General features: G+C 50.2%; 11 protein-coding genes across 11 annotated transcripts; 3 read left to right on the top strand and 8 right to left on the bottom strand.

Moving 5' to 3' along the window:
* Positions 1-42: 42 nt before the first annotated feature.
* On the top strand, positions 43-567 carry PENARI_c007G00643 (uncharacterized protein; the record flags this gene model as incomplete). The annotated part of the gene is made up of 1 exon (XM_022630704.1): positions 43-567. The coding sequence occupies one exon, from the start codon at positions 43-45 to the stop codon at positions 565-567; it is 525 nt and encodes a 174-aa protein (XP_022489325.1).
* Positions 568-715: 148 nt separating this feature from the next.
* PENARI_c007G08982 (uncharacterized protein) lies at positions 716-1,471 on the bottom strand (the record flags this gene model as incomplete). Its single annotated transcript, XM_022631092.1, has 1 exon — positions 716-1,471. One exon carries the CDS (start codon positions 1,469-1,471, stop codon positions 716-718), a length of 756 nt encoding a protein of 251 aa, XP_022488964.1.
* A 2,228-nt stretch (positions 1,472-3,699) lies between these two features.
* On the bottom strand, positions 3,700-4,493 carry PENARI_c007G03635 (PEX11 domain protein; the record flags this gene model as incomplete). Its single annotated transcript, XM_022630848.1, has 3 exons — positions 3,700-4,059; positions 4,107-4,261; positions 4,340-4,493. 3 exons carry the CDS (start codon positions 4,491-4,493, stop codon positions 3,700-3,702), a joined length of 669 nt encoding a protein of 222 aa, XP_022488915.1.
* Positions 4,494-4,945: 452 nt separating this feature from the next.
* On the bottom strand, positions 4,946-6,234 carry PENARI_c007G12462 (F-actin-capping protein subunit alpha; the record flags this gene model as incomplete). The annotated part of the gene is made up of 7 exons (XM_022631259.1): positions 4,946-5,294; positions 5,387-5,524; positions 5,576-5,628; positions 5,693-5,782; positions 5,845-5,960; positions 6,067-6,085; positions 6,178-6,234. The coding sequence occupies 7 exons, from the start codon at positions 6,232-6,234 to the stop codon at positions 4,946-4,948; spliced, it is 822 nt and encodes a 273-aa protein (XP_022489094.1).
* Positions 6,235-6,616: 382 nt separating this feature from the next.
* Positions 6,617-8,538, bottom strand: PENARI_c007G05448 (uncharacterized protein; the record flags this gene model as incomplete). Its single annotated transcript, XM_022630941.1, has 2 exons — positions 6,617-7,375; positions 7,429-8,538. The coding sequence occupies 2 exons, from the start codon at positions 8,536-8,538 to the stop codon at positions 6,617-6,619; spliced, it is 1,869 nt and encodes a 622-aa protein (XP_022489295.1).
* A 684-nt stretch (positions 8,539-9,222) lies between these two features.
* Positions 9,223-10,938, bottom strand: PENARI_c007G07269 (Zn(II)2Cys6 transcription factor; the record flags this gene model as incomplete). The annotated part of the gene is made up of 1 exon (XM_022631020.1): positions 9,223-10,938. One exon carries the CDS (start codon positions 10,936-10,938, stop codon positions 9,223-9,225), a length of 1,716 nt encoding a protein of 571 aa, XP_022489206.1.
* Positions 10,939-11,155: 217 nt separating this feature from the next.
* On the bottom strand, positions 11,156-12,132 carry PENARI_c007G00042 (polysaccharide deacetylase family protein; the record flags this gene model as incomplete). The annotated part of the gene is made up of 2 exons (XM_022630680.1): positions 11,156-11,634; positions 11,685-12,132. The coding sequence occupies 2 exons, from the start codon at positions 12,130-12,132 to the stop codon at positions 11,156-11,158; spliced, it is 927 nt and encodes a 308-aa protein (XP_022489143.1).
* Positions 12,133-12,645: 513 nt separating this feature from the next.
* Positions 12,646-13,446, top strand: PENARI_c007G00938 (putative alanine--tRNA ligase; the record flags this gene model as incomplete). The annotated part of the gene is made up of 1 exon (XM_022630722.1): positions 12,646-13,446. The coding sequence occupies one exon, from the start codon at positions 12,646-12,648 to the stop codon at positions 13,444-13,446; it is 801 nt and encodes a 266-aa protein (XP_022488902.1).
* Positions 13,447-13,626: 180 nt separating this feature from the next.
* PENARI_c007G11229 (phosphatase PAP2 family protein) lies at positions 13,627-14,723 on the bottom strand (the record flags this gene model as incomplete). Its single annotated transcript, XM_022631207.1, has 4 exons — positions 13,627-13,996; positions 14,050-14,389; positions 14,441-14,531; positions 14,583-14,723. The coding sequence occupies 4 exons, from the start codon at positions 14,721-14,723 to the stop codon at positions 13,627-13,629; spliced, it is 942 nt and encodes a 313-aa protein (XP_022489406.1).
* A 170-nt stretch (positions 14,724-14,893) lies between these two features.
* Positions 14,894-15,723, top strand: med7 (mediator complex subunit MED7; the record flags this gene model as incomplete). Its single annotated transcript, XM_022631009.1, has 2 exons — positions 14,894-15,154; positions 15,211-15,723. 2 exons carry the CDS (start codon positions 14,894-14,896, stop codon positions 15,721-15,723), a joined length of 774 nt encoding a protein of 257 aa, XP_022489322.1.
* A 668-nt stretch (positions 15,724-16,391) lies between these two features.
* Positions 16,392-19,128, bottom strand: PENARI_c007G00844 (putative C6 transcription factor; the record flags this gene model as incomplete). Its single annotated transcript, XM_022630716.1, has 4 exons — positions 16,392-16,659; positions 16,709-17,439; positions 17,494-17,923; positions 19,001-19,128. The coding sequence occupies 4 exons, from the start codon at positions 19,126-19,128 to the stop codon at positions 16,392-16,394; spliced, it is 1,557 nt and encodes a 518-aa protein (XP_022489301.1).
* Positions 19,129-19,427: the final 299 nt, after the last annotated feature.

Below are 19,427 nucleotides of genomic sequence, written 5' to 3'. Positions count from 1 at the left end.
GTCTTTTTCCTTTCTACCTCCCTCTCATTCTTACTTCTCAATATGGCCCCATCCGCAGACCCTATCCCCGCGCCCACTCTCGCCAGTGGGTTCCCTCCTCCGACCCATCCCGATCGCCTGCGTGTCGACCGCAGCACCAAAGCCTTTGGAAGCGGAGCTTACTCTCTGGTTGATCTCCCCGCTGGCGCCGTCTTCGCCAAGATCACTACGGCCACTCCCGGCACGAAAGCCTACACCAGCGTGCAGACTGGCCCCGACACCCACATTGAGCTCAATTCCGACTTGGTCTACTGCAACCACTCTTGCGCGCCATCGCTGAACTTCGATATGGGGCGTATGGAGGTGCGCGTCGTGGATGATCGGCCATTGAAGGTCGGCGACGCCCTTACCTTCTTCTACCCCAGCACCGAGTGGGACATGGATCAGGCATTCCAATGCACCTGTGGAGCGGGTGACGGAGTCTGCAGAGGCTGGATCTCTGGAGCCAAGACCATGTCACCAAAGGAATTGGATGGCTACTGGCTCAATGACCACATTGCGACTTTGTGCAGGGAGAAGGGCAACTAAGGGGCGCACTACTGAACGAGGACATGAGATAGAGACCGAAAACGAAAGATATAGAGAATAGATACCAATGACACGTAAATAATGAAATACCAAAAAAAAAAAAAGAAAAAGAAGCTCTCGTTGTTCATAAATATACAATCAGACATTCTCAACTCGCAGCCCCGCCGATGACTGCCATCTGGATCATCCTTCGTCGGTCAATTTCTTTCTTCAGCATCATCAGGCAAGTTGCAGCCACGAGTGCCTCGTCCAATTCAAGTGACTGCAAAGCTGCTTCGTCGATTTGCAATTCTCCGCCATTGCCCGCAGTACATCGTGATGTGCCTGGTGTCCGAGAGTCTGCCCCGCGGACTAACTGTGCAATTCGGATATCCTGCTCTTTACTTTCGCCCTTTTCCCCTATCGCTCTGAGAACAATGAGGTTTATTTTCTGTCCATCGGGTCGTTTCTCCTTGGCATATTCCCATTCAAAACACTTTCCGCCAGGCATCTCGAACCGCGCAGCGCGCGAGGTCCATTTCCCAGTGACTGTCACAGATTGGTGATCGGTACCCTGTAAGTGATGCAAAATGGGATCGCGATTCGGACCAAAGAAGTATTCCGTACGGATAAGCTCTCCGCGCTTCGGGTGCGACAAGACCGCATTGCCTGACCAGCGTTTGTCGCGCGTAGAGACATAGGCTTCGCTGCCGTCTGCATTGTAGATAAAGATCTCTGTCTGTCGAGATGGCAGTGGAAGACGGAAGGCTCCAATGCCTTGCGCATTAATAGTCAAGATGCGCGATGGTTGAAAGGAAGTACTTTCATTGAGTGTACATAGAGTACTGCAGGATGCCACAGACAAGGCAGAGGAATGAACCTCCTCCTTGATATCAAGATTGGTAGTAGTGGTAGTGGTAGTCATGATGCCTAACCCCTCTCATCTCATACCTCGCGCCGCTTTATATCTTCTTCTGTGCCTTCCAATACGAGACTTGCCTGATCGGGCATGAAGGTCAACCTAAAACCGCCGATCCATGGAACCTAAATCGTGGCTTGGCATCTCGTATCCGCTCCGCCTCGTGGCTCTTCTGAGGCTTAGGATGACAGTCCCGTGTTTTCAGCGAGCCTGACTTCAACTTAAGGATTTACATTCAATGTGTGAATTCCATTTATATTAATCAAAAACTAGCACCATCCTATTTGGTTCGGTGGTAACAAATGCTGCCACTGCATGCAAATGTATATGGGTATCATGACAGAAACAAGTATTTAGATAGAGCAACCAAGCATAATCTTCAGTCTCGTTAGCACGAATGAGGTCAGAAGTTCGAAGCCCGCGAGTTGCCCGCGGTAGGGATCCATAGGGAGGACTTCCTGGCCCACGGCCACTCCTAGTCCAGTCCCATGTGTGGATCCTATCTGGCAGAGGGCTGTACGTAGCTGAACCTCTTGGGCTTCGGTGGCACAGCCACATTGCGTCACACTGAATATTGGTCATAGCACCTGGACAGCCTTGATGCTTGTCAGTCCACGACTCGAACAAGGAGTTGGGCGTCCCAATGGATGGATCTCTCCTAGTGCGAATGGAAGAGTCTGGCAAATCTCGGTGGCCTTGTCAATTATGATTTCCTGTGGTAAGCGAATATACCCTTCCTATCTCCATACTTTCCCTGTACAGCCATCTAGATATCCGTGGATCTGTAAGAGTGTCCGTTGGAGAATGATTCTTGTGCCACGGGAATAATTCCGAACACCCGCCGAGGTGAGATCAGGATGAAGAATTCGCTTTTCCGCCGGGTTTTGGGTGTTTGCGAGGCAGCCATGCTTCTGCTATGCCACAATGCCACTGACTGAATTGCATGTTAAGGTGTTTGCTCTGTTCTGGGAAAGATATCACGGCCAAAGCATTCGACTGCTCGGTATTCTCATAGGAGAGCAATTGCGAAACCGTGGGACAACATCTAGGATTTTGATGCTGCCTGTCATCTGATAGACGGCGTATCCAACAGTCGGTCCAAATTAATCTGCATGGGATCTTTTAGGCCCACAAATTGAATCAACTGTGCAAATGTCAGCAGAAGCTTGCTCCACGCGTGGCATCCTATACCATTCCATTTGTGTAAACGCAAAGTGAAACAGTGACTGGGTTGTAGGTCACTGAGCTGTCGAACCCCACGCGGCTTTAGGAGGGCTGCCGGTAAGCTTGCAAGATGAGTCCCATCGGCTTTCTTATCGTGGTAGAGCGTATACAATAGAGGAATCGAACCCAGTGGTCGATGGCTGCCATCTGGCTCAGCGAGCAAGTGAACTGGTCAAGAAAATAACAATGCCCATGATTTTCCCACTAAGAGTCTAATAATAATCGAGGAACTGACAGTCCAATATTGGGCGTCTTTGGAGCATTGCATTCCGAGAGACCAGTATCGTCCGTATTGTCCATTCTGGTCAATTGTTCGTGACTTCGTCTGGTTTTTGTTGCTGAACAGCGTCTCAACTTTTTTGATTTTCATTAAGAAAGACCAACCAGATACTGGTCCAATACCCGGGGCAGGTTTTCCCATAGATAGCACAATTCCCGCAAGATGGTTTCCCTCATCGCACTGCCACTCATTAGATGTGTTGGTGCAAGGGCCCAGTCTTGCTCGCCTTAACCTTGCGCTTCCTGCAAAGAAAGCCTCCTTGGCTCCGCTGACACCCTAGCATTTATATCCGATAACAGAGGCATTGCACGGGCTTGAGACGGTGAGTTGGAGAAGGTTGACTGAAACCTTCCCGATTGAGCTGTGACCCAGCAACTTCTGGTTATGGTGGAGACATACCATCCCAATTGTGTTTTCGCTCATGTAGCACAGTTTGGCTACCTCTCCCATCGAACTGGGCTTGTGGTTTAGTGGTATAATACTCCCTTAGCATGGGAGTGGTCCGGGGTTCGATTCCCCGCGAGTCCATTCTTTTTTGTTTTTGCTTTTTTACATCCGCCTCAAAAAGTAATTGGTAATAATCTCGGTAGTGCTTTGGCATTTTGATCAAATTGTCCTATGTGTGGCTCGCGTTCTTTTTATTCTCTGATACGCTTCCGCTTGGTATACACAGATCTATATCTAATGTCTACATAATACTGCTTTTGTCTATGGCCAATACATCCAACCCTCACACCCGAGCCCAGATATTTTGAGCAGTCAGCAGTGTACTCAATACCATGGTAGATCCAACCACAACATCCCCTGTGGGCATCCAGTTGAGAAGCTCCAGTGGGATGAGCAAATCACAGCCATCGACCACAATCTGCTGGATCAAAGCAGAGGAAGGAGTCGCCTTGACGGGAACAGCCTTCTTGGACTCGACTTTCTTCTTCTCGCCATCTTTCTTGGCTAGTTGCTCTGAGGGACCGAAAAGAAGCGCCCAGATACCACCTGCAACCGAGAAAGAGAGAGCATAGAGCCAGAAAGTATTGGCTTGGTCCATGACGGGATCATGCCAAGACACTGCATAGACACCCATAGCATGAAGCTGGTTCATGGTCAGTGCCAATTTTCAGAGTAAAGCAAGCAACATACCGTAGTCAAGTCCTCCAGGACGAAATAGAGGCCAAAGCAGGTCCACTTAGCAAGTTCAATCAGTCCACCCACAGAGCCGAATCCATCCCTGCCTAGCAATGCAGACATGCGCTGGAAGGAGTCAATGAACCCGAAGAAACGGAAGTACCTCCGCGCTAGACACCAGACTCACGTTAGCATCTAAAGGGCCAAACATGCAGATTTCTTCTTCTATAGAGTGTACGCCGACTTACCCAATGCCAATTGCAACTTGACCGTCGTCAATTGCACTGCCAGGGCACTGCTGACGGTGAGCGCAGCGACAACCTGTGCCGTGCATTGGATCAGGCGAAGGGTCTTCTCCAGGCCAGCACCGGAGTTAACGAAACGAGAGAACTTTTGAATCATTGCTGCGGTGCAGTTTCATTCTCCGGGAAAGAGGTCTCGAGCGATTTGTCTTTGTGTGTCGACGGGTTGGAGGCGGGCTAATCCCCGGCCACCCCAGGTGCGCTAGTCTTTGCTTATTCAGCCTTGCATGCTCTGGTTTAAGAAGTAGTTGAAATGCAGTCAATTCCTTTTGTTTTGTCAGATATTACTGTTGAAGATGGTTGGACCTCGTGTTGGTGGTCTTTAACAGCATTGGGGTAGGTTTATGGCAATGTCCAGTCCGAGATGTATATAATATAGATTGACAGGTTCAGCACCAGCTGGTACTCCGTAACTATGTTGAAGTTTGTAAAGTGAAATCAATTGAAACACGAAATGAGACAATTCTTGCGAAACATTAGTGATATATCAGCCCAGCTGTCTACGAGCAGGTTTATCACTGCTCAGCAATATTTCCAAATGTACTCCGTATTCTACCGTCCTTTGCCGCCTGAAATGTCCTGACCCAGACGATACCCACCGACCTTCTCCCACTCCACCTTCTGCCGCGTAATGGGGAGCTGTCTCCGCAGACCCTTGAATACACCCTCGGCTGTCTGGACAAAGGCCCGGTTCAGAGCCTCCTGATAATCTCGCTCCGCCGTTGCAATGCGCGACACTATAGATTCGGCGGAAACGGAGGGGATAGAAATGCTGACAGGTTTAGTAGTGTTGAGCGCCACGTTGCCGTCTTCGTAGTAGTGCACATCGACGTGGATCTTGCCGGTCAGGGTGGTAGAAGAAGAGACAGGGACATGGTAGATTGTGCGGAAACGACCGTTCCTATTGGGATTTAACAGGCAGCCTTCCCCAGGCGGGGAGGCATCCAGTATGATTAGTTTTATCCAGATTGCCGAAGGAGAGTAGCCACTCACCAGAAGTTGTTAGGGGAGTATCGGTTTGCGACCAAGAGAATGGCAACGGCGGAGTCATCCTCAATAGGGTAGACACCATAGGAGCAGTCGGGGTAGTGCTCACGGGCATGGGCACCGAACGACTTGAGCAGCGATTTACTAGACATGGTTAGTATCTTCTCCAGGACTTTTGATATCCGGGTTCCTTACATCAAATCCGCATTCTGAGACTCCAAAGGAGATGATTGGGTCGCAGAGGCAGTCTATGTCCATCATCCAAAACCGTGAGTCTTCAATACGCGTCGCAGTCAATTGGATGCATCCTACCTGTGTGGTATGGTCGATCTCAAAGGAGGTCTGGCTTTCTGTATCGAAGTAGCGGTTGCCCTCAACCTTGTTAAATTCGCTGACAATAACCTTCCAGGAGAGCGTCAGTATACCAACACGACCGGTGAGTGCTGTTGAACGTTGAAACCCACCTCCTGGCTTGATCCCGGCAGCTTGACTGTTGCGAGCTGCGCTTCATTGTACCGCTCGAATGCGGGAACCAGGGAAGGGATGATATCCTCGCCCTCGGAGGTCAGAACTTGCACATCTAGTCCAGCGACAAGGATCAGCAATCAGGACCAATATTTATGTGAACAGGCCGGGGGTGCGGGGGTCGGGGATCGGGACAGCATAGAGTTCAGAGGGCTATTTACCGGCAACAACATCTGCCAGCTGAAGAGAGAGAACATGTCAGCAGTTGTTCAGGGCTTCGGGTGGACAGTGATCAGGGAATGAGTGTTCTGGGCCATTGTTGACATGCGTACCTCTCCGGGCGGGGCACCCTCGATGAACGATGATGCCAGTTCGACAGTGGAAGCCATAGGGGAAGGAAGTAAAGGTTCAAAATAGGAACAGCAGCGAAAACGCCTAGAAAGCAATTTAGGACAAGAGGGATTGAGCTCTGAAACGTAGTGATCGGAGGTGAGTTTGCGGAGAGAAGAGCTGGAGGCGGAGAGCGATAAGCACGTGGCCAGCCAAGTATCTACAGTTACAGCTACAGCTACAGCCACTGTTTCTCGTAAAATGGCCGAAATATCATACCATTTGCATTAATGTGGTATCTTGAAGTCGCTGAAATAACGAATGTGTGTATCTTCATGGGATCCCCAACGCCATGCCTGGAAAAGCAGAGAAAATAAAGTGCAATACCCAAAAGAAAGAATCCCCCCGAATTAAGAGAAATGCAAGTTAAGAATTTCCCGTTCAATCAATGCTCATGTTCATAAAACCATCGCTCGCCTCGGTCATCCCCTGCAGACCGATACGTTTCGCACCCCCTGGAGGAGTCATTCGATTGCCAGATTCCCGCTCAGAGAAAGGTGCTCCGAGTCCTGGCTTAGGTGGTGGACCCCAGATGTTTGGTCCAGCATCACTGATGTTAACATTGTGGGTATGGGTCATCACCGGGCTGCTATGGGCGCTCACACTGGGCGACACAGCCCGACGCTTAAAGAGATTGGGATCGAAGTCATCGTCACGACGCCGCTTGCGACATATCTCTCCAATGGCTGCCATACCCTGTGGATGAGGGGTAGAAGAGCGAGAACGAGGCTTGGACGAGTCTGCAACGGTAGAACCAATCGTTGTAGATGGGGTCATATCCATGGAAATATCATCGTCTGCGATAGATGGAGCACCCTGGCGCAGAGGAGGTGGGGTTCGGTATCGCTCATCGAACGAGTTCCAGAACTCAACGCCGCCAGAGTTGCGACTGGCTTGCTTGCTGAAACTGCCCTTGGATGGTGTGTCGATTCCGGCCTTGACGAGCGTGTCATCAGATGACACCCCATCAAACTGAGCAGGTGGCTCTAGCGATGGGAATTCGCCGAGTGCAGGCGTTGTTTCAGGCTCAGTGTCCCGGACCTGCCGGACGACTTCTGCCTCCCTTTTCATATCACTGTCGACCGGAGCACCCTCCTCCATCAAAGCGGCGCGAATGCGTGCAAAAGTCTTCGTTTTTGGCTGTGACATGAGTTAGAATTTGCACTTTTGAGGCAGACAAGAATATTACTTACAAGTAAACTCCCACGACGAGTCACAGCACGCCGAATGACTCCCAATGACCCACCTTCTGAATGGGTGGCAGGAATCGGGCTTCCGCCGCGCGTGGCACGACTTTCGCCGTCGTCGCTCATATCGGACAGACGCAAGTCGCGAGTGCCCAAGCTGAGAGACTCTCTGCGAGCATGCGCAGACTGTCGAGGTGCAAAGTAACCCGCGGAGTGCTCGACACTCTTCATAATTGGGGGAGAATGTGGCGTGGGACTAGGCTTCGAGCTGTTTCCACTTGCGCTGCTTGAGCTGTGTCGACTTCGTCCCTTGCGAAAACGAGCACGCTGGAAACTCATCAAACTGGCAGCAGCTTGTGAATAACCACCCATCCACTCATTTCCTGGACTTTGGATATTGCTAGCAAATGAGTTGGACGCATTACCCATGCGCGTTGCTTGTGGCGTATTGAGCATTATGTCGTCACGGTCCCCCATCGATTCGTCCTCCTCCTCGCTACTACTTGTGTCTGATTCCATCATATTTACACTCGACATGGAGCTTGATATCGTCGCACGATCCGCTGGGCCCGATGTCGAGAATGGAGGGACAGAGGTCGCGCCAGGCGATCCGCGCCGCTGGGGGATTGCCATGCCCCGCCCTCCTACTGTTGGAGATGAATCGGGGGAGGATTCGGCGAGGGTGGAATGGTGGAGATTGGTACAGGCGCGAGAAAAGTCGAGGCCTCGAGATCGCCGTGGTAGAACGGATCCCGGGGATCCGTAAATATGTGATGGATCTAATTTGGGTGATAGAGGAGCGCGGTTAAGGGATGGCGACGCGGCGGTTTTGGAAGGCAGGTTTAGTGATAAGCTGGGATGCGAAACACTTGAGCGTCTTGGAGTCGCAGGAAGAGCAGGAATCCCATCGTCTTTGCTTGGTGGGCGGCTCAAATCCCCGGTGGATGGCTGGGAGGTGGGTTTGGGCGCATCAGATAACGAGCGTGAAGAGCGCGTCGTGGGTTCGAGTTGTAGATCTGGCAATTGCTGTGGATGTGATAATTGTTGACTGAGCTTGCTCTCAAATATGTGAGCTGAAGTGCTGCGCCCTGGCGCTGAAGGTCGCGCCTGGGCCATTATCCGAGTGAACTTGATCTTCAATATCGAGCAAGGCGCACGGCGGGCATCATTTCCCGGTATCAATTGTGATTTACACCACGACTGATGGCAGGATACACGTACGATGCCTTATAGCGTAATTCACACGGTATACCAGTGGATGTGACGTCTAAGATCGGTATGAGGTCGCTGGCCTTAAGCGGTTAACATGCAGATCAGATGACACGCTAACCGGATACGGACACACTTTACCATGTCATGATCTATATAAATCTCCCGACAGCTCCAAATTGCGCAAACCATTCGATGTATTCGTATTTTAACGCTTATTTTGGGCTCTTTTCACCGCATTAAATGCTTTTCAGGTCAACTAACGTATCCCTAATTATCGTTGCTCGACAATCCACTCTACGTATATCAGACCCTTGCACTCCTACTTTATTCGCGACACCTTTCCACTGCAATCATGAAACTATTTGTGCAAGTTTAACGTTGGTACTTCCAATTTTGATTATCTAGCAAATACCAGCAAAAAATTCAAACAAAGAAGTGGCACAATTGACAAATCTGGAGAAGTGACCCTTCGAAGCCCGGGGATATAGGACTGGTTGAACGGGCCTTCAACGGGACAACGCCTTCATTGAAACATAGTTGAATTAGTATCTGTGGACTCAAATTTATTTCTTTATAATTACATGGACATCAAGCCAGACTCATGGCATTGCTGATTGGAACCACATGCCACTCCCAATCATTGCAGTCATCATGAAGAGAAGCTCCTTTGAGCAGATCCAGATCCCGTGTCTGCCATAATTTGGTGATCACTGCTCGGGTCCTTGCAATATTCGAGATGGTCGAATCGGCCATTGTTGCAAGGGCGCGCAGCACAATTGCCCGTCCAGACCCTGACTCGGTTTCAGAGTCAGGGAACACCTCGTCATCTGAGGGATCAAGCTCCACAGCGGCCACAAAGACTGGCCATGTCACATTGGCCAGCAGGTTGCGGTCGAGAAGATCTGAAATGAGCCGGAGGATCTGGCGGACATAACTTTTCACCAAAGGGGTGGTGGGAGAAGCCCCGTACACTGCACAGTGGAGGTATAGTACTGCTGCCAATCGCTTGGCATCTGCAACTAGTGCAAGGATTTCATCATCCCCTTCTCCGACCTCCTGAACCAAACCCTCCAGTTGGCGTTCAAGGGAAGCAGCACGCAGGGCATAAGAAGCCTTGTCAGCATCAGACGTATTTTGCCTCCTTGTTCGGCTCATATCTGTGATCTTTGCCAAAACTGAAACCAATTCGGGACTGCAACCCATCCAAAGATCAATGTTTCTCTCGTCCGTTTTCCAATAGTCTGTGCCAAACAAGACCTCCTTAGCACAGGCTGTTCGACCCATAACATCCTGGAAAGCGAAAAACTGCTCTGCAAAACTCGTCACAGGATCCGATGGTGCTGTTGACTGAGATAGTGTATTTTGTTGTGTCCTTCGAAGTCGAATCAGATCATTGGCGCCTTTGAGATGGATCGTCCATTGTTGATCACATTTGTCTACTATCTCATATAGACATAGCATTATCATGATAACCAACACTTCGGGATCCATGGAGCAGGTCAAAGTTCCCTCGGAGGAGAGACGTCGGCGAAGGTCTCTCAGGGCCTCTGATTTGAACCGCAGTCCGATAGCACTGTAACTCGGATTGAGCCTTGACCAGTGGCATGCTCCCAATGCTTGAATCGCCTTGAAGAGAGTGGGAGATGCAGACAGGCAAAACGGAAGAATGACGGAAGCAAATGGCGACGAGAAAGCAGAGCTAGCTGTCGTGCGTGGACAGACTTGTTGTAGATAATAATCGAATAGCTCTCCATGCCCCGATTTGGAGAGTTCTGGAAACAGCGCGAGGGAAGGCGGAAGACTGACATCGAAATTCATGGCCAGTCCACCGAGGTACGGGAGATGCTGTAGCCACGACCATAGTTGATCAGCCGTCTCATTTCTAGGAAATAGCGAGTTAGAGCTCTGGGCAACGGTGATGATCGCATTCAGCTCGTTAAAGTCCACGTTGACTTCATCTGGGCGTTCAAAAGTCGAAACACCGCTGTTTATAAAGCCCCAGGAGCGAACATTCGGTACAGGGCACCACTCCTGTATGGAAGAAATGGAACTAGGAGTGGATGGGCTCGCGGTTTGAGATTTGCTCCAAACGCCCGCACGACCAAAGGCCATGCCACGACTGGCGAATTCCGATTCCCATTTCAGAACCAGGTTCTTAGTGCATGGCAATCCTTTCTCCCAGCAGCGTGTGCAGCGAGGCTTTTTGGTGTCGCAGCGGACACGACCCGCGCGACATTCTTTGCAGCCATCGCGAGACCGGGTCTTGACCGGGCCCGTGCGGTCTGCAGCTTTTCTTCGTGGCATCTGAGAATTAATTTCACATGGTCTTGTGGATGAGCCCTGTCGGGGTCTGGATGAAGTTGGTCGAGTAGTTGAAGGAACAAAAAAATTGGGTCTCAGTGGCGATAAGGGTCTATCGTCCCCGCATATGTCAGAGCGGGAACCATTTGGCACTTTTATATACATTTTACAGCAGAGTTAGAATATGTAGTATATGTTTATTCTTAAAGGTACTCTGCTATTAAGACTGTTCCCTTTTCCACTCGGCTGCACAGTCACCAAATGTGACAAATTCGACATCCTGCTGCTTGAGCCAACTGATCATTCGGTCGATCATGCCAGCAACATGGGCCATTCCACTAGTATCCGGGTGCAACACCAAAGGGAAGATGAATCCCTGGGGGCTAGAATCCTCCTCGGCCTTGTCAAGGGCTTCGCTGTACAGGAACTCAAACCGAGACTTCCAATTCTGCTCAATCGTCATCGGGCTAACAAACCCGTGAGAGTTCTCAGCAGCTGGAAGGAACTGCATCGGGGTCATATCCTCCATATACCAATTACAGGGAATTTCAACCAGGGTTTTGGAAGTCCTGGCCGCCGGGAGAGGGAGAGGCTTCATCCAAGTGGAAGCAGAATTGGAAGGCGAGAAGTCAATGGCCGTGGGCTCGGGCATTTTAGGGATAAAGTAGAGCGCTGAATCATGATGCGTGAGAGAAGAATCTAGTTGATGGTTAGTATTTCATTGTAGGAAAAGAATTGCCACCGCATACCGTATAAGAATCCAAGCTCCTCCAGGACGTCAATGGTATTCGTTCGCAATTGATACAAGGGGGCTCTCCACCCACGAGGCTTTTTCCCTGTCAGGTCGGTTGCCAACTGCATACATTTCGTGATAACGTCCCTCTCCTGAGACTCGGTCATTTGGGCGGAACCCTCGTGGGCGTATCCATGACAGCCGATTTCCGCACCAGAATCGACAATCGCCTTGGTCTCTTTCGGAAATGACTCCATTGAATGACCCGGAATGAACCAGGTCACCAAGGAAGCGATTTCATGTTTCTTAAAGAGTCGGAGTAGGCGCGGCACTCCTACTTGGGCTGCGAAGAAACCACTGCTGTAATCGGCGAGATTGGTTGTGGGAGAAGCACCGGTGCCTAAGAAGCCTGACACGGCATCGAAATCGACCGAGAGTAGAATCCGAACTCGTGGTTTAGACATGGTGAACTTGAAGTGGTGGGGAGTAGAAAGCAGTGAGGAATAAAGTTGCCCAGGTTGACCAAAAGGGAAAGACAAGCCGATCTCTTTTTTGCCGATCACCTATACAACCCTCAGACCCGGTCTATACTTGTCATGTTAAGTGAAAAATAATTTACTGGCTTCGTGTTTGAGAGACTATTTTTGAGTTAATACCTTGGTAATTTCTGAATTGGCGTCTCAATTGCCGTACACTTCCTTAATAGTATTGCACTCTAGCAGTTCAAGAGACGTAAATAGGACCAAAAGAATATAAGTCAGCTCTGGTAGTTCAGTGGTAGAATACTACTCTTCCAAAGTAGTGGCGGGGGTTCGATTCCCTCCCAGTGCATAGATTTTGTTTTTGACCGATCAGAACGTTATCTAAGAGTTAATACAACACGCCCTTTGATCGACATGGCCCCGCATGCAATTTCTATGCGTCTTCTCCTATATCTTTACGGTCTTACCCTCTAAACAACCACCTTAACTTATACAATGACCTCCCGCACATATCTCGCCTTTCAGCATGACGCAAGTCTTCACAACCTTGAGACCATTGTGATGGCTGTTCACCCTTTCAAAACACTGGACGAATCTAGCCGGCAGCTCTTCAAGGATGCCGAAGATTGCCATGTCGTTGTGACTGAGAAGACCATCTTCCATCCCCAGGGAGGCGGTCAACCCTCCGACATAGGCGTGATCAAAGGCCCTGCTGGCACTTTCACCGTCACGGCAGTTCGCATGGATGCCGATGGACAAGTGCTTCACCTCGGCGTTTTCGAGGATTCATCTTCGCTTTTCAAGGACGGGGAAGCAGTTGAGCAGGCAATTGATGTCGAGAAGCGTCTGCTTTACTCCCGCCTTCATACCGCTGGCCATGTACTCGGTTCCGCAGTCCGACATCTGCTGGAGAAGGAGATCGAGAACTTCGATGAATTGAAGGCCTCTCACTTCCCCGACTCAGCAGCATGTGAATTCAAAGGCTCAATCGAGGGGAAATGGAAAGACCCTATCCAGCAGAGACTAGATGAATATATCGCTGCCAAGATGCCCGTTCAGATCGAGTGGTGGGACGAAGATGATTTCCGTTCGCGCGGACTGGAGCGATTGATACCAGATCGCAGTCTGGTCCCCGCTGGTGAAAAGTCCCGTGTGGTAAACATTGTTGGGGCTGAAGTGTATCCTTGTGGAGGCACGCATGTCGATACTACGGACTTGTGTGGGCCTGTGACAGTGAAGAAGATATCAAGAAAGACAGGCAACTCGCGTGTCAGCTATGTGGTGAAACAGTCTTGATCATACCAGGCACTCGGATACATGAGAGCCTAAAGAGGGTCGCTCAATAGATTATGCCTTACGATACTCAACTGCTTGCATGGGAGAGCCAAGAGATCTTGACAAGATAGAACCGCCAATGTGATTATTTCAGTTTTAGAGAACATTGGGTAAAATTTATGTATAGTCAATATACTCAGTTCATCGAGATGGCTCGGTTTCGTCAAGCTGATAGCTCTCCTGAGACGGGCCAGAACGTGGATTGAATGGCAGCGACAGAGCCTGCTCCTCGTCATCCAACCTAGTAAAGCCGTCCGGTCCAGCGAGGTCCGATTTGTCATAGGGGATATCACACAGAACCGAGCGCAGTGGCGGATAGTAACGGCGGTAGGAGAACCAGGCTATCAACATGCCCAGAAGTCCTCCGCATGTTACATCGTAGACATCGTGTCGATAATCATCCAAACGTGAGATGGCAACCAACAGAGCACATAGCAATGGAAAGAATGCCAACAGACAACGCCCAAGATCCGTGCGGGGCCTGAAGACGTGCATTTGACCGCACAAGAAACTATATATTGGTAAGATTGAAGTTTCTCGGGGTTGGGGCTGACCAGTACTCACAGAGATAGGTAACCCAGACCACCAAAGGAGAAGCTGCTGTGTCCACTAGGAAAGCTCCTCCATCCCTCTTGTAGAATGTGCTGGTTTGGTTCTGTGCAGACGGTCCATGCGACCAGCGCATTGTTCGATGTACCTCGAGAGGGTTTGCAGCGTGATAGTAAGTCTGGACGTGGCCTTCCCACCGCATTCTTGATTATGTCCGTGAGGAGCGATGTCAACATCAAGGCGACGAGAAGCCCAAGTATCGTTACTTGTGTCTTTTGCACACCGGGACGACACATTGCGGACCAAGTAAGGATGATGAGAAAAGGAATGACGCCGGCGAATATAACAGACCACACTAGATCTATCAGCAACAGATGTGTAGGTTATGCGATTGCGGAGGACTCACAAACAGGGACTCGTTCATGAACAGCAAATGGGTACTGGATGGCCCTATTGTCGAGGGAAAACATGCGATGAAATGGCTCCATGAGTTGCACCTAAACATCTGACAGTTAGTATCATATAAACCAGCTGGTAATGCGACTTACCAAGACCCAACCTGCTACTAGAAACCCCAATGCGATGTAGTCGGCGGCATAGGAGCGTTGCGCAAAACGAGCAGCGGCCCCGGCGAGCCCAACGCGCTGTAGAATTGGGGTTGACTCATTCCCCAAACCATTGTGAGGCATGTCGATGTACTCCGGATATCTCCAGAAACCCCGAGTCGGTCAGAAATTGAAGCGGCGCAGGTTGTCGACACATTGCGGCCGCACGGACCATACCGCTCTCCACTCACCTTCATCTTCCTTCACCTGCGCCTTCGTTCTTCTTTCAATCTTCGCTTGCCCACACCCAGATCATGGCTGATCCGAGTCAGCCACCTGTTCCTACAGCTTTTGCGCCCCCACCACCGCTGTGGAAACACTTTACACGCGAGAATCTCGACAAGCTCGAGCATATCAAAGCCGAAGCTTCCAAGGACGAAGATGGCCGGCCAAACAAGAAGAAGGAATGGTCAGCAGCAGAGCTGCGCGCTCTAGAGATCCCAGATGAGCTTAGATATCTCGTGCCCCCGGATATTCCAACGGGGCAGTATAGCGTCTTTGGGGAATTGCAAACGGTTTGTCCCTCTACCTGAGATGTCCTACAGTAGAAGATGACTGACTGTGACTTAAGATGTCGACCGTGTTGCCATCATTGAAAGACCAGGGAATTGAACAGCTCTACCCAGAACCTGCCACAGCCGACGCCGACCAGGACCCTTCGCAGCCCTCACCTCCTCTCAACCATGCCTATTACCTTCTCAAGATCAGCAAGTCCCTCCTCCTCAATTTCCTGGAATTCGTCGGGATTCTATCAGTGTCCCCAGAGCAATATCAATCCAAGGTGGAGGATATGCGCAACCTATTTATCAACGCCCACCATCTTCTCAACCTCTACCGCCCGCATCAGGCCCGCGAATCACTCATCATGATGATGGAAGAGCAGCTCAGCCACACTCGCGAGGAAATCAAGCAAATGGACAAGGTCAAGGCAGAGGTCGAGGGTGTCCTGGATCAGTTGCAAGCTGAAGGCAACCGCGTGGGCTCCATCGAATCTACGGAGAATACCAACCCGAGCATAGCGCTGAAGGAGAAGGCAGATGCCCACTCTCGGCTGATTTGGGATTTACTCGGCAAAGAGGAGTGAAATCATTGGTGCTTGATTTATACGCCACAAAATTTTCGTCTACGGATTGAACAACTGGACTGGTTCAACCATCTCTTTAAAATGATATCGCGCTGGTTACCTGGCTTACAAAGCGTCAAGCTTGGCCATGAATATACACCCGAGCGATGCAGTCTCCCAAGAAAAAGGGTACCCAAATTGGCAATGAAGTTCGTTACAGTCTCGACTGGCGGCATGGGCATGAGACCCCATCTCATCATGATAGTGACCACGAATGTATGAATTGCATGTCATGTGGGTCGTGCTACCCCTGCACGGCTTTTGATAAGAGCTGCAAGCCTCGACCATCAGGAAGCTCCTAACCTTGCGCCATACAGTGGATTGTGATCGACTGCCCCAAATCCATCCCCTCAGCTCAGGTAGCCAGGGTGGCAGTCTGTTCTGACCGTGGAATGAAGTAAATTGCCTTCTGTTGCCTGCATAATAGCAGGGGCGAGGATTCTACTCGACCAAATGGATTGAATGGTAGTTTCCTTTGATTAGTGTGTATGAAACTATGTCGGTAGCATCACTGAAGAAATCTACCAAATATTTCATGCATAATACAATTCATGTCATCGTAAATCCTATTATTGATAGCCCGTAACCGTGTATCAAGTGGTGGCCAGTCACCGGAAAAGATCCCTCAATCATTTCACCATGTGGCTGGCACGCTGCTCTGCCCAGGCCTTGTCAATGGCACATTCAGCTAGTCGCTTCAACTCCATAACGAAGTCGGCGACCATCTTGAAGTGCACAAGCTCATTCTCTGGCAGTTTTCGTGAAAATACACGCTCCATCATGACAGTGGCAACCTTTAGTCGGTCCAAATCTTCGCGCGAATGTGGATCCAGTGGGTTTTGAAGGATGCTGCAGAAGATGGTGAGTAGTGCAGACATGGGGTAGAAGATGAGGGTCCTAGAACAGTTAGCTTTGACCTGTGGACAGTAAGTAATAGACCACTTACCAGAATACCCCATCGACCACCACATGTTCTGCCGCCTCGAGGTAACAGAGACTTGATCGACTGGCCTCTACCGAAAGAGCCATGCTCGAACTCACTCCATCCACCATGCCACTTTGCCCTTCCATCCATGATTTACACCTACCACTTGCTTGGTGAATGATAGCCATGCACAAATGATAATTCAACCGCAGCATGACACTGTGCATACCCATATTGGGATCAGATGTCTCCGGAGAAAAGGACATGGTTGGACGCCACGTCGGAGGAACCGAAAGACGCCACTCTTCAAGCTCGTCATCTAGTTCCCGAATTGACTTGAGGAGCTCGGCATCGGATTTTCGAAGACTGCTCACTGAATAGAGCTCTCTGTGCGCGCGAGCCTTGATTATGCTCAGACGTAGGTCAAAGGGGAAGACTGGTCCCAGGAACGGCGCATCCTCGTCTTCCACGTCCAGGAATGCTCGTTCGAGATAGCCCGGCGGCAGTGTCAGGTCACAGTTTTCATCGCTGATCGTAGGCGGCTGGCCGGTGCGGAGCGAAATATCTTTGTCCATTGTGTAGCAGATCCAGAATAAGTTTCGTATTTGTTGGTCCTTCTGCTGGCGGCGTTTATCAAACGAATAGGGCTGGCCGTCCGGTACGTTCCCACCAAGCATAAAAATCAATCGTGCTGTGATTCCGGCATAGTAATTTGTTGCCTGCATATTTCCAGCCGATAGTTCAACGAGAGTCTAGTCACCAGTCAGTTGTCAAAGTAGCATATACAAATTGAGGAGCTAACTTACCAACATGGTGAGAGCCTGGGCAGAGTCCAGACTAGGACTCTCTTGAAGCACTTGAGGCATCAAAAACTGTGCTCTCGTAGCAAGTAGATCATGGTCAACTGGAGCTATGTTCAGAGCAGCAACCATTTCCTTCACAAGAGGAAGGCGAGAAGCGAAGCTAATAAAGGCAATGACAGAGACTCGCGCACTAGCTTGTCCATAGCCGAAGGTTGGACCCGGATGTTTGTAAGCTGTTCTGATGGTCTCATCAAAGAGTTCAAAATCTATGATGGGAAAGATGCGTCGCATCACCTTTGAGGCCTTGAATGCCTCGAGGTGGACCTGCAAGACCCCGAAGTCAGGTAATTCGAATGGATTGAGAGCATTCATATTCATCAGAAGGGTATTGAAACTCTGGCCGCGCTCTTTTTCCCATGGTGCTCGTGCTGGGCTGAGTCTGTCAATTGGAATACTTTGCCCTGTACGAGCTTCAATCCATGCCCGACCCTCAGGGAAAAGAAATGGCGTGCCAGTAAGTAGGCTGATGACGCCCAATTCTTTTCCTGCGAAATGAACGCGAGCTGATGACGAGTCTGGGGGCTGATGGGTGTTGGGGGAATTGCTGGCCGTTGTACTGGCCCGAGGAGATTGAGACGTATCCTCACATTCTGTTCGGTGTCAATGAGGACGTTGTTAAATAATTTTCTGAATAGTAGTGTACCTGATATTTGATGTCGCGTCAAATTCTCGGCTAGCAGCCTCTCAATGCGGCTAATTCGCTCCGACAGCCGTGAGACTTTGGGGCGACTATATTGGTCAGACACATGTACAGGACGTACAAAGGGGACAGGGGGTGACTGACCCCTCATCATCACCACCTTTCCTTTTCCTGTGCACTACTCGATCGAACGTGCAAGGAATATTGTGGTGGCTGCACCAATTACACTGCGGAACGGCGGCGTCGCATTTAATCTTGGCGGTATTAGCGGCGGAATCGGCTAGAGGGTCATAAGACATACCTTTCGCTTGTAGCATGAATCACAAGCACGGGCGGCCCTCTTACGGGGTTCAACTGCGTTTGAAGGATCCATTGGAATGATGTCTACAGGACTGGATGCTCGGAGAGGGGAACTCCGCTGCATCCCGCTGACTAAGATAGAACGATACCCCGCTAACTCAGCCATTTGCGAGATTTAGAGTTTCTATAGTTGGAGAGAACAAAACCTGGAGATGGTGGAAGTAGATGGAATGATAGACAAAGGGTTCTGATGTATTAGATAGACGGTACATTATGGCTGGAATGGACGTCCTGGTATCGCGTAGGTGTGCAGAATCCAGGGAAATTAAATCCCGAACGCTGATATCATTCTTGTTTGTGCCGCTCTGTGCGGTCAGACGAGGTTCAACCGCAAGGATATCCCGAGGAACTGGAAAAAAGTGGAGGAAACGGGGGCGCTCGATCCGAATAGAGGTGTATCGTGGCCGATGGCAGCCAGTTCACATCACAGTGCAGATACAGCAGTCGCACTCTTCATCTCCGCAGTCACATCCGAAGCAGGGCTTGGAAACAGACTTGATGGGCTTTTTAATCGAGCCACCGGAGCTGCTAGAAGGGAGGGTGAAGTTGAAAGGCTCGGAGACGGAGGTGACAGCCATGGTGGAGAGAGGTGTTGGAACTGGTATACATCGCGATTAGATGAGCAACACGATCAATACGAAATAACTTAGAAGCTTACCTCAGGTCAAAGCCTCGAGTCAAAAGTGTGTAGGGCTGAAGACAGCGGGTTGGGGAAATGAAGAAGGGAGGAGATATAGGCCAAGCAGGCAACCATATATCCTCTGTATCCCACTTTAGACTGAAACTGCCGAAATTAAAACCCAAGAATGAGATCGAATGCCCGACGACTTAGTCCTGGAAATATCTCCCACGCTGCTTTTTGTGTCGATCAAAACGG

This window comes from Penicillium arizonense (genome assembly GCF_001773325.1).
Source record: "Penicillium arizonense strain CBS 141311 chromosome Unknown PENARI_contig007, whole genome shotgun sequence".
Classification (NCBI taxonomy): Eukaryota; Fungi; Ascomycota; class Eurotiomycetes; order Eurotiales; family Aspergillaceae; genus Penicillium; species Penicillium arizonense.
This window is presented reverse-complemented; position numbering and strand designations above follow the sequence as displayed.